The following is a 12,724-nucleotide window of genomic DNA, read 5'->3' on the forward strand; positions in this document are numbered from 1 at the left end:
TACTACAAAACGAAATCTTCAGCTAACAGACGCTTGAAGATGAAAAGCCTACTGGTTCAGCAGGGTTGTTTGGAAGCGTTGAAGGGAGAGGCAGCCATGAATGCAGAATTGACGGCAGCGGAGAAGACGAATATGATCGAGAAAGCACACAGCGCAATTTTGTTGAGCCTTGGTGATAAGGTTCTCCGGCAGGTATCAAAGGAGACGACGACATCAGGGTTATGTGTGAAACTTGAAAGTTTGTATATGACCAAATCGCTAGTAAATCGACTCTACCTGAAGCAAGCTTTGTATTCATTCAAGATGATTGAAGACAAAGTATTGGCTGAGCAGTTAGATATATTCAACAAGCTGATTCTTGATCTTGAAAATATTGATGTGAAGATCGATGATGAAGATCAAGCGCTGTTACTATTGTGTTCTTTGCCTCGATCACATGCTCACTTCAAAGAAACTCTCTTGTATGGAAGGGAGTCCCTGACGTTTGAAGAAGTTCAATCAGCCTTGTACTCTAAGGACTTGAATGAACGAAAGGAGCATAAACCTTCGACTGTTGGCGAAGGTTTGACCGTTAAAGGAAAACTCTTACGAAAGGATGGTAAGTTTGACAAGAAGAAAGGCAAAAGCCAGTCGAAGTCTTACAGGGGCAAAGCATCTAGCATTCAATGCTACCATTGTAAGAAGGAGGGTCACACAAGAAAGGTGTGCCCTGAACGCCTGAAATATCATGGAGGTAAGGATAATGGCAACACTGTCATTGTTCAAGATGATTTCGAATCATCTGATGTTCTTGTGGTTTCAAGCAGTGACTCTAAGAAGGAGTGGATTATGGATTCAGGTTGCACTTGGCACATGACTCCAAACAAAGACCTGTTCGAGGAATTATGTGATCAAGATGGTGGATCAGTATTGCTGGGAAACAACAAGGCTTGCAAGATTGCAGGTGTTGGATCTGTGAGATTCAAGCTCCATGATGAGTCAATAAGGTTGTTGACTGAAGTCAGGTATGTTCCTGATTTGAAGACAAATCTGCTTTCTCTTGGTGAATTCGACAAGAAAGGATATGTTTTTCAAGGAGAGAAAAGTATCCTAAGAGTAATGAAGGGTTCGAAGGAAGTCTTGAGAGGCGTGAAGAAACAAGGCTTGTATACCCTTGAGGCTGAAGTTGTAAGTGGTTCGACAAATGTTGCATCCACAAAACCTTTGTGGAAAACAGAAATCTGGCACATGAGATTTGACCATGTCAGTGAAAGGGGTCTGGTCGAATTAGGGAAACAAAATCTGCTTGGTGGAGACAAAGTCGAAAAGCTGAAGTTTTGTGAACCCTGTGTGCTTGGAAAATCTTGTAGAGTGAATTTCAACAAAGGCAAACAAAGAACACACGGATCCCTTGATTACATCCATGCTGATCTTTGGGGGCCTGCAAGGTGTCCATCACATTCAGGAGCAAAGTATTTTCTATCCATAATAGATGATTATTCCAGAAAATTATGGGTATTCATCTAGAAGACTAAGGATGAAACTTTTGAGAATTTCAAAAGTTGGAAGACTCTGGTTGAAAATCAGACTGGCAGAAAGGTCAAGAGGTTGAGAACCGACAATGGCCTTGAATTTTGCAATGAGGCATTCGACAGTTTTTGTGCTGTCTCTGGTATTGCAAGACATAGAACTACTGCAAGTACTCCACAGCAAAATGGTTTGGCTGAAAGGTTTAATCAAAATATTTTGGGGAGAGTCAGATGCATGTTGACTAGTGCTGGACTAAAGAAGGTGTTCTGGGCTGAGGCTGTTTCGACAGCAACATATCTGATAAACAGATGTCCTTCGACAGCGTTAGATATGAAGACACCTGAAGAAGTTTGGTCGGGACATCCACCAGATCTCGACAAACTGAGAGTATTCGGCTGCGTAGCCTATGCTCATATTAGGCAAGGCAAGGTCGAACCTAGAGCTCTGAAATGCATGTTCATGGGATACCCTGAAGGAGTCAAAGCTTATAGGCTATGGTGCCTAGAGCCAGGTCACAGGAGGTGTATCACCAGTCAAGATGTAGTTTTCAATGAAGCTGTAATGGCTTTTAAGAAAATTGATGATGTTGGTCGAAGTACAGAAACATCTGACGAAGAGCTGGAACAGGTAGAGATTCCTGTTGAGGTGGAGCATGTTGATGCTGAATTGCATATCCCTGATGAAGTCAAAGAAGAAGCAGAAGATGCTGAGGAAGTTGAGGAAACTGACGATGACTATCTATTGTCGAGAGATAGGTCGAGAAGAGTCATCAAGGCACCTCAGAGACTTGGGTATGCAAATCTTATAGCTTATGCCTTAATCTGTGCAAGTGATGTTCTAGACGAAGAACCTAGAGACTACAAGGAAGTTATGAGGTGTCGAAATAAGATTGAATGGTTGAAAGCCATGAATGATGAGATGAAATATCTTCATGATAATCATACTTGGGAACTGATCAAGAAACCTGTTGGGGCAAGGTTAGTCAGCTGTAAATGGATTTTCAAAGTTAAGGAAGGAATTGAAGGAGTGACGTCGAAAAGATACAAGGCAAGGTTAGTTGCAAGGGGTTTCACTCAGAAAGAAGGTGTCGACTTCAATGATGTGTTTTCTCCTGTTGTGAAGCATAGGTCCATTCGAATGTTGCTTGCCATGGTAGCACAGTTCGGTCTTGAATTGGAACAGATGGATGTGAAGACTGCGTTCTTGTATGGTGATCTAGATGAAACGATCCCTATGAGGCAACCTGAAGGGTATGTCGAAAAGGGGAAGGAAGATTATGTGTGCAAGTTAAAGAGATCTTTGTATGGGCTAAAACAATCTCCTCGACAGTGGAATAGGAGATTCGACAAGTTCATGGCACACATAAGTTTCATTAGAAGTCAGTTCGACCACTGCGTTTACTTCAGATTTCGACCTGGTAATTCATTTGTTATTTTATTGCTTTATGTGGATGATATTCTCATAGCAAGCAACAATGTTGAAGATGTGACGAGGGTGAAGGCTGAACTCAATAAGGAGTTCGATATGAAGGATCTGGGAGCTGCTTCCAGGATTCTTGGAATTGACATTCGAAGAGATAGAAAGAAGTCGAAGTTATGCTTATCTCAAGAGGCATATCTACGGAAGATTCTCGAAAAGTTTGGTATTTCGAATTCGAAGTCAGTTGTGACTCCAACAAACCCTCAATTCAAGCTGAGTATTGATCAGTGTCCCAGTACTGATGTCGAAAGAGCCTATATGAATAGCATCCCATATGCTAATATAGTTGGTTCTTTGATGTATGTTATGGTCTGTACTAGACCCGACATAGCATATGCAGTAAGTCTTGTAAGCAGGTACATGGCGAACCCTGGAAAGGCTCACTGGAAAGCATTGAAGTGGATTTTAAGGTACATAAATGGGTCTCTGAATAGAGTCCTAATTTATGGTGGAGCCTTGGGTGAAGATGGTAAAGCAGCAATTGGAGGATATGTCGACTCTGATTATGCAGGTTGTATGGATTTTAGAAAATCTATTTCTGGATATGTTTTCACTATGTTTGGCACAACAATTAGTTGGAAAGCAACACTTCAAAAGGTTGTTGCTCTATCAACCACTGAAGCGGAGTATATTGCATTAACTGAAGCTGTGAAAGAAGCATTGTGGCTTGAAGGTTTTGCGAAGGAGCTGAAACTTCAAGGTCGAGGTATCACTGTTAAATGTGATAGTCAAAGTGCAATACACCTGCCGAAGAATTCAGCCTATCATGAGCGAACTAAGCACATTGATGTGAGGCTGCATTTCGTCAGAGGAGTAATCGAGCGTGGAGAAGTCCAAGTGCTGAAGGTTTCGACTGAAGGCAATGCTGCTTGCTGATATGATCACCAAGACATTGCCGAGTTGCAAGTTTTTCCACTGTATGCAGTTGATAAAGCTGCACGAAGAAAGCTAGTTTGTTTCCTTGATGTTATAGAGTTAGATCCAAGGTGGAGATTTGTGAGATATTGGATCGAACTCTAGTATGGCCAAAGGGTAGCTTCTTGGTTCGACAGGGTTAAGCATGAAGTCGAAGGTTGTTCACATGCTTGTGTCGAAGATGCTAGGGTTGTTAGCATGTTAAATTACGTTTTAGTGTTTAAACCCTAATTTGTTAAGTTAGCTTGTTTATTAAGTTGGCTTGTGTAATGGGCCTTGTGGAAAAAGCCCATTAGTTAGTATGTTAGGTTTTATTATAAATAGCATACTAGTCTCTCATCATTGCTAAGCTGCAAATCCTAATTTAGGGTGAGAGAGGTTATTTGTTATTCTTGTAAACTTGTAATGTTGTTTTAAGAGAAAGTAAAAGAATAGCAGTTATAACCAATATTTGTGTTCTCCTCTTCTTCCTTGTCCTTTATTCATCCCTTATTTTATACTTTGTTCGTGGCATTGAATTCACAACATAGCTGATAGCTGGTAGCTGATAGTTGATAAGCTAATGTGAGTGTTTGGTAAATTAGCTGTTTCATTAGCTGATAGATACAAAATGACATTAATGGCATTTTAATTAATGAGGGTAATAATATATTTTAGTTAAAATAATAAGGGTATTAATGGAAGAAAAACTCACAAGCTAAAAGCTAAAAGCTCAAAAGCTACTTCAATTAGCTTTTGAAAAAAAAGCTAAAAGCTAGTAAAAAAGCTACAAGCTAAAAGCTAAAATAGAGTTACCAAACAGAGCTTTTTTATTAATACGAGCTGAAAAGCTAAAAGCTAAAAACTCTTTTTTTTGTCTTACCAAACAGACTCTGAATGAAAATTCTCACCCTCAATTAATTCTCTCTAATACTCTATCTCATTCTCTCACTCTTCACACTCAATTACTCAATTTTTATTAATTTTGTGATTCCTAGTTCTAACATTTGACATCAAAATCAGAGTTCAATCCACCAAACATCTAGTGTGTAACATGAGTTCTGTCTCTAATAAAAGAATCCGTGCAAACCTGCCGATCTTTGATGCGAATAATTACGACAAATTGTGCAAGCAAATGAAGACGTTGTTTGGATACCAAAATGTTATAGAAATAATCAAGAACGGTGAGAATCCTCTTGTCGAAGGTGCAACAGATGCGCAACGAGCTACACATAAGGAGGAAAAAAGAAAGATTTCGAGGTGCTTTTTTAATCCATTAATGCGTTCATATGAATAATTTCGAGAATGTTGGTGGTTGCGAATCATCGAAGCAAGCGTGGAAAATCTTGGAGAAGGCATATGAAAGGACTGACAAGGAAAAGATTGTGAGGTTACAAACTCACAAACGTCAACTTGAGTTGATTCAAATGGAGGAGAATGAGACAATCAATGATTTCACGACGAGAAATACTCGGTTGGTAAACCAAGTAAAAGCATGTAGAGAAACGATCACTGAGCAGTATGTTGTCGCGAAAATCTTGCGTTCTTTGATGACAAGATTTTATAACATAGTCCTAGTGATTGAGGAATCGAAGGTTCTTGCGTCGATGAACAAAGAGGAGCTATAAAGCTCTCTTGAGGCTCATAAGTAAAGGATAGAGGAGAGAAATAGTGATAAGGAAAAGGCGTAGATCACTTTGCAAGCTCGTTTCAATGAGAAAGACAAGAAGTAAAAGAGAAATGGCCCATGAAGAGTAAAGGGAATTTTTAGAATCTTGGTGGAAGAGAATCCCAAAATTTCAAGAATTCGGCTTGTCAAAAGGGTGAGAGTAGCTGCAACAAGAATGGTGGTTAAGGCAACTCTAGAAGTGAAACGAGAATGATTGACAAGAGCAAGATGCAATGCTTTATTTGTCAAAATTTCGGTCATTTTACAAGAGAGTGCAATACGAACAAGAATAAACCTTAAAACAAGAATAAAACATTGCTAAGTCACAAGAAAAAGGCTTTTTGTGACTTACCAATGTTTTGTTCTTTAAATTCTTATACAGGTTGACAGTAGATGAATATAGTTTATTATATGCTAGGTAGATTGTTTGTTTCATTAACCTTTCATTGAAAATACATTAATTTAAATTGACATAGAAACATATAATCTGAAAATTAAGTTGTATTTGAAAACAAACTTATATAAATCGATGTTCTCCGAATTGCACCCGTCTCATCATTTATTTCACGCTATTTAGCATTTAAAATGTGATTCAATGACCTGATTCCTTCATTACATCGATATCTTCTCTTATAATTTAATTTGAATAAAATCTAATTATTGGCTGGGTCTACCTCATTGTCGTCGCTTATCATCATGATTGTTATGTCGATGATAAGCAACGACAATGAGGTAGACCCAATCAATAAATTGATGTTGTTCAAATTAAACTAGAATCGATGCTATGAAGATATCATACCATTGAACCACATTTTATGTGTTAAAAAGCATGAAATGAACGATGAAAGGCATACAATTCAGAAAACAGTGGTTTGTTTTAAGCTGGTTTTCTAGAATAGTTTGATTTTCAAATTATATATTTCTTCATCAGTTTGAATGGTTGTATTTCTTTAATGAGGTGAATGGAAAAACAAGCAATCTATGTAGTATATAATAAACTATGGGTACTTACCACAACGATTATTGAATGTAACTGTGATTAATTATAATTTATGTTCCGAAATGTTGTTGCTGAGAATCGAACCTGGGACCATTAGGTCTATCACAACAGTTGGATTAACTAACCGTTGTGATATCACGCGCGCTTTCTAGAATACAACAACTATCCGAGGATTGTGATTGTAAGAAAACACATTTACGACAACACTCTACATAACAAGGCATGGACCCCGTGATTTTATGTACTTTCCAACCGTTGTTAAATGAATTTTCTGTAGCAGTGTTTGTATCTTTGTCTGTTTAATTGTTCATGCTTGACTTATCATAATACATTAGTTGTCATCATCAAAAGTATATGTATTTGTTAAAAGCATGTCACCTGCAAAACAAGGTTCCACATTCTCCCTATTATTTTATGATGACAACACATCTCTCAAGGGAGGTGGTAAAGAGAAACAATACAAATATGTTTGGAGTACTTGGACTTATCATGAGTTAGATAAAGAGTATACCCTATTCTCCATTTGTCAAAATAAAAAAGTCAGGTAAAAATGTATTGCGAAAAATAAATATGCAAATAAAGATAATTTAGACATTTAGAGAATGGGAAGACATGACATTTATATTGTCACTAGAAAGTTCAAATTACATAAAGAAATTTGTGTGATTGAAAGTACAAGAAGAAATACTAAGTTTAAATGTAAAAAAGAAAAAAAGATATATAAGTGAGTTCATATATTTGTCTTAAGTGTCAGCATCCTTTTGAGATTATCTTTTTCATCTCTTTTACTTATCTTTCTCTTTCTATGATTTGACAAAATTCTCAAACTTGTTTCACGTCTTGTCTTCTGTTTCCTCTAAAAATAATTAGTTGAATTGAAAATTCAGAGTATTTAACCTATCACTCCAAAATTTAAACTTGACACCCGTACATATTTTAGTAATTTCCAAACTACCATGGACAATTTTGAGTTAAAATATGCAAACTTTATTTAAAATTTTCGTGAACATTCTTAATTTTCGGTAGTGCATTTTAAAATAAGATAAAGGTAACATGTGTCCTAAGGGTACATGTTAAGAAACCTAAATAAAAAAAAATTATATTAAAAAATATAATAAACACGTTAATTATCAATTTTTAATGAAAACTGCATAATTTATAATTTTTTTTTCACATTTAACTCTTAACATGTGTCTTAGGGCACATATTAGCATTACCCTTGAAAATATTTGATATTAAATTATACCAATTTTTTTAAAAAAGACGGGTATATTTAAAACTTTAGGGGCATTGATCCACAGTATAAATACATGTGTTTTCATTAGAATTTTTGAAATTTTCAATAAAAATTCAATGAAAGTTATGAATTTTTACTAAGAATTTTAAAACTTCTGATATAAACTCAATGAAAATTATAATTTTTTAGGGAAAATTTTAGATAAAAATTCGTGAAAATTAAGATTTTTTTATCAGAAACTTTGGATAAACATTAAAAATTTTCAAAAAATTTGTGAAGGATAGTTTTGGGTAAACTTTATGAGTAATGTTTTTAAAGTCCAACGAGCCATCTAAAACAATTATTTAAGCCCAACCAGTTCTATTGAAAGAATAATATTTTTGTCTTACATCACTTTTCACATAAAGAAACAAGCTATTAGTAAATTCAAATTGTATCAACCAATTGCAAAACCAAGGAATGTTCAAGAACTCTGGTGCATATTTGAACAGAAAGAGGAAAACACAGAAAAACAGAGTAGACGAAGATGATCATTCCCGTTCGTTGTTTCACATGTGGAAAGGTTTCTACTTTCTACATCTCCCATTAAACCATTCATTATTCTCTCAGCACCATCTTATTCATCGAAAATCATTAACTTTGTGACTTAACGGTTTTAAATTCTAGGGTTAAGATGAATTCATTTTGATTAGCTTCATTTTCTCACATTTAGGTCATTGGAAACAAATGGGATTCCTATCTGGACTTTCTACAAGCAGATTACACTGAAGGGTCAGTACAGTACCCTAATCATTCTATTTTCCTATTTGTGCATGCATCTAGGGTTTTTCCTTTTCTTCCGAATCTAAATATTAGTGTAAATTTTGTAGTATTAAGTTATTAATTAACATAATGGTGGATGGATTACTGTGATGCATTGGATGCATTGGGGCTGGTTCGATATTGTTGTAGGCGTATGCTTATGACTCATGTTGACCTAATTGAGAAGCTATTGAATTATAACAGTAAGTTCTTATCCCTATATTATTTTGTGTGTGTCGATTTTCGAATGTTATTGGTTTTTTTAAATTGATTATACTACATTTGCTTGCAGCTATGGAAAAGTCGGAAGCAAATTAAGGATTTTGAGGAGCTGCAGATTATCAAGATATGTCAGTTACCTTTCATTTCCTGTAGTCTTATGTCAATAGTTTTTTGATTTGTCCTTAAAATTGTTTTCTAAGAAGCAGTTTTAGTGATTGTTCGGGATAGTTTTATGCATCAAAGACCGTTCTAAAGACCAAACTGTAGATTATGAATGTCCGATTTGATACTAATGCTTATTGTAAATATATATCTAGAAATTTCGGTATGATTGCGCCCTTGAAGATTTCTCCCAGGATGAACTAAAAATTTCACCCAAACTTCTAATCCATCATAATGAATGTAGTCATAACTCAGGATGAGCTTTCCTTGAAACTTTCACCCTCAAATGTTAATAGAACATCAAATTAACTTTGGACTCGGGGATTTAGTTTCTGACTATATACTTACTGTTATCAGAAACCATAACAGTATCAAGTAATTGCTTAAGTTGTCTGTGATATGAATTTTGATAGAACCCAGAAATTAAGTTAATTACCCTTCTCTTCCCTTCTTTTGCTTAGGCAAGAAGTATTAAGCTCCTGTGAACTTTACTTTGTAATAATAGTATGTAGTATTCGTAAGTGGTAACCGAGTAACGTTAAGTCTAAACTATAATTGCTGGCTAGTACAAGCATTAACACATTAACTAAGTACTGGATTTCATACTCATTACCTTTTCAATCTTTTCTTTAGTTTAATATGGATTTACATAATACAACATGTTTTATTTAGCTACTACACAAAGTACAAATCTACATGTCTTTACTGCCCAAAGTCCCCAAACAAAACACACAACAAAACATACCCGAACAAAACACACAGCGAAACATTACCATATCTTCATGGGATGTAAAAAGTGGAATACTCCTTTCCTCAAACAACCACTTATTAATTGTTAGCATGCTTCTTTCCTTTCATATTTAAGCTTTAAATCCTATGTTGCTCCACTTAGAATATCATTTCAGTCAGACTGCACTAGCAGAGACAGTCCTGCGAGAACCCATAGTCAACCTTAAGACATCATATTCTCCATCAACCCAATCGAAACTCTGTTTTGGTAGATTAGTAGAGATACTATAATACACTAAGCAGGCCAAGAACGGACCAGCCCAAAAAACCCAATGTCCATTCCATAAGGAGCCTCCATAAAGCAGTGCTGGGCCCAAGCATCTTGCTGGATTCATCCCAACACCAGTATATCCAGCATGACCTGTTACAGTTATAGACACAAATACTGCTAGTGCCAGAGAGCCTGCCACCACCATGCAAATCTTTGCCAAGCCCAAATCCTTGTGCCTTCTTTTGTCAAATGCACATGTGAGACCCACAAAGAGTACCAAAAACGTGCAAGAGAATTCAACCAATAATGCATCTTGTGGCTTTATTATATTAGGATTCTTTTCTTTGTCACCAAGGGCACAACCTCCTAAGGAGTAGATATCTATTAATTTGGGGTCCATTACACACTTGAGTATAAAGAAACCAATTATTGAGCCAATGCATTGTGCTAAGACATAAAGAAGTGCACGAGAAAGAGTGACAACACCTTTTAGAGCAGCTATGAATGAGAAAACAGGACTCATGTGACCACCAGTTAATGGAACAGTGACGTTTAGGAATAAGAAGGCTATGATGAAGACTACAAAGGGAATTATAAGTTGAGGATTGTGTGATGAGTCCAAACATGCAACAATTGAACTTATTAGAGTGAACATAAGTAAGGCTGTTGCTATTAACTCTGTTAAAGCAGCTTTCCATGTCTGAAATAAGAAAAATATTAAAGATGCATTACATTTTATAATTATATAAGTTAAAAAATTCGTGCCTCTTAAATATGGTTTTTAATTATTTAAATTTATTTATGTTTCTTGTGAAATTGAAATTAAAAAAACTTCTGGTTTAACATTATTTTAGTTCTTAGAATTTTGTGTTGGTCTAGTCCAACCTTATAAAATGTGTTGGACACTTGTTATTAGGTTCCTGCTATCGATCACTTACATCATGCACTAGGTGTTCAGTCTCATATGTGAGCGGTGTCTTAAGAATTTCACATTATATATAAGTGGATGCAATCTTCATCATACAAACCAGTTTTATAAGAATTGAGTTAGACTTAATCTATATTCTAAGATGTTAGATTTTTGAATACCCCCCTTATGCCTAAGTCCATATGGAGCGTAGCCATAGTGTTTCAACATCTGATAGCAGATTTCCCAATGGATCTGACATAGATTCTAATGTTATCTTAAATTTAGGTTGACCCTAACTCTAGTTTTATAAAATTGATTTGTAAGATGAAAATTACCTCAACTTATAAACATATAAACAAACATATAAACGAATGTTTAAATCACCTCTTATCTTACAAGTTGATTTTGTTGGTCTTGAGTAAGATCCAACTCAAATTTTAATATTTGTCACGTCATTGTTATTACTCTCTAGTAATTTGATTGTGATGACAATTTATGTAAAATTTTGAATTTGTACTTGAGTCACCACAATTCTTCTTAAAGCAAATGTTTGATTAAGTAGTAGTATGGTCCATTTAGGAAATAACTGAAAAAACTCAAGTTTTAATATGGTGCCATAATCCGTTAGATGACATACTATCAAGTTTTCTGCAATCAAACCTAGTCACATTTCAAATGTCAAGATATGGAGCTGTGTGGGAGTGTATTGAAAAAAAAACATTCAAATTCCATATTAAATAAAGATAAAGTCTGATTTGAATTTATATAGAGATATAGATATCTTTACGAAACAATATTATAAAATAACTAAAATTATTGAAATAATATTTAAATAAAGTTAAAGTCTGATTTGAGTTTATATAAGAGATATAGATAATTTTACGAATCAATTTTATAAAAGTTGAGTTAGATCAATCTAAAATTTTAATAATAATATTTATTATTCAAAATATTTTATTCAAATCTTATAAAATGATAATCAATATCATTTTATTTAATAATTCTATTCGCCAATTTATCTATCTATAACAAGAAAATTATGTTTATGTGTAGCCTATTTTCTTTCCTATTTTAACCTCTGTTTAATGTAAATATTTCAAAAAATAATTAAACATAATAAGTGGAAGTTGGTTAACTGCAAGTTAGTTATCTTATTTTTAAATAAAAAATAACTTCTATCTCATACTTTTACAATTAATAATTTTTAAAATTTAATTCTTTTCACTCTTTAAAAACATTAACAAATAATTGTCTTATAAATAATTTGAGACAAATAAAAATAAAAAAGAGGACACCTATTATGAGACGGAGGAAGTATCTTATTATTTTACGCTATGTAAATTAAAAAGAGCGGACAGACGGGCACACGTGGACACTAATATTTCATAAAAGTAAAAACTTTCAAATAGTGAAAATTATGCATCACGTGGTTGATATAAGTGTTGAGTTACCTCAATTGATAAGAATTCATGAGCACCGATGGAGGAAAGAAAATTTGGAGACTTCTTGCCAACTGAGGGAGAGAATAATTGATCAGTGTTTATGTTAACAACTCTTGAATGAGAGGGATCCATGTGCCCTCAATTTTGAAGTGAACAAATGGGTTGTGGGGGTGGCTATTTATATCATTACTGGGGAAGCATGTTATCATAAGGTATCATGAGAGTTGCCAAACATATTATTGGGGAATCTTTTTAATGCAATCAACAAGTTGTTGAAAGAGAGAAGTCATAGAGAGCATGCTTAGAAGATGCATGCTTGTTACTCTCTCCCTTAGTGACGAATCCAGTCTCTTGATTAAGAAGCTTACAATTTTTAAATTTGATTAATATTACTCTCTC

General features: G+C 34.8%; 2 protein-coding genes across 2 annotated transcripts; one reads left to right on the top strand and one right to left on the bottom strand.

The window, feature by feature from the left end:
- The first annotated feature begins 8,171 nt into the window (after positions 1-8,171).
- On the top strand, positions 8,172-9,445 carry LOC131602235 (DNA-directed RNA polymerase subunit 10-like protein). Its single transcript, XM_058874293.1, has 4 exons — positions 8,172-8,350; positions 8,501-8,558; positions 8,697-8,792; positions 8,882-9,445. Exons 1-4 carry the CDS (start codon positions 8,315-8,317, stop codon positions 8,905-8,907), a joined length of 216 nt encoding a protein of 71 aa, XP_058730276.1. The 5' UTR covers positions 8,172-8,314; the 3' UTR covers positions 8,908-9,445.
- Positions 9,446-9,555: 110 nt separating this feature from the next.
- Positions 9,556-12,487, bottom strand: LOC131602234 (aquaporin TIP4-2-like). The gene is made up of 2 exons (XM_058874292.1): positions 12,335-12,487; positions 9,556-10,673 (listed from the first exon to the last, which is right to left on the bottom strand). Exons 1-2 carry the CDS (start codon positions 12,455-12,457, stop codon positions 9,879-9,881), a joined length of 918 nt encoding a protein of 305 aa, XP_058730275.1. The 5' UTR covers positions 12,458-12,487; the 3' UTR covers positions 9,556-9,878.
- Positions 12,488-12,724: the final 237 nt, after the last annotated feature.

This window comes from Vicia villosa, linkage group LG5, assembly GCF_029867415.1.
Source record: "Vicia villosa cultivar HV-30 ecotype Madison, WI linkage group LG5, Vvil1.0, whole genome shotgun sequence".
In the NCBI taxonomy this organism is placed as follows: domain Eukaryota; kingdom Viridiplantae; phylum Streptophyta; class Magnoliopsida; order Fabales; family Fabaceae; genus Vicia; species Vicia villosa.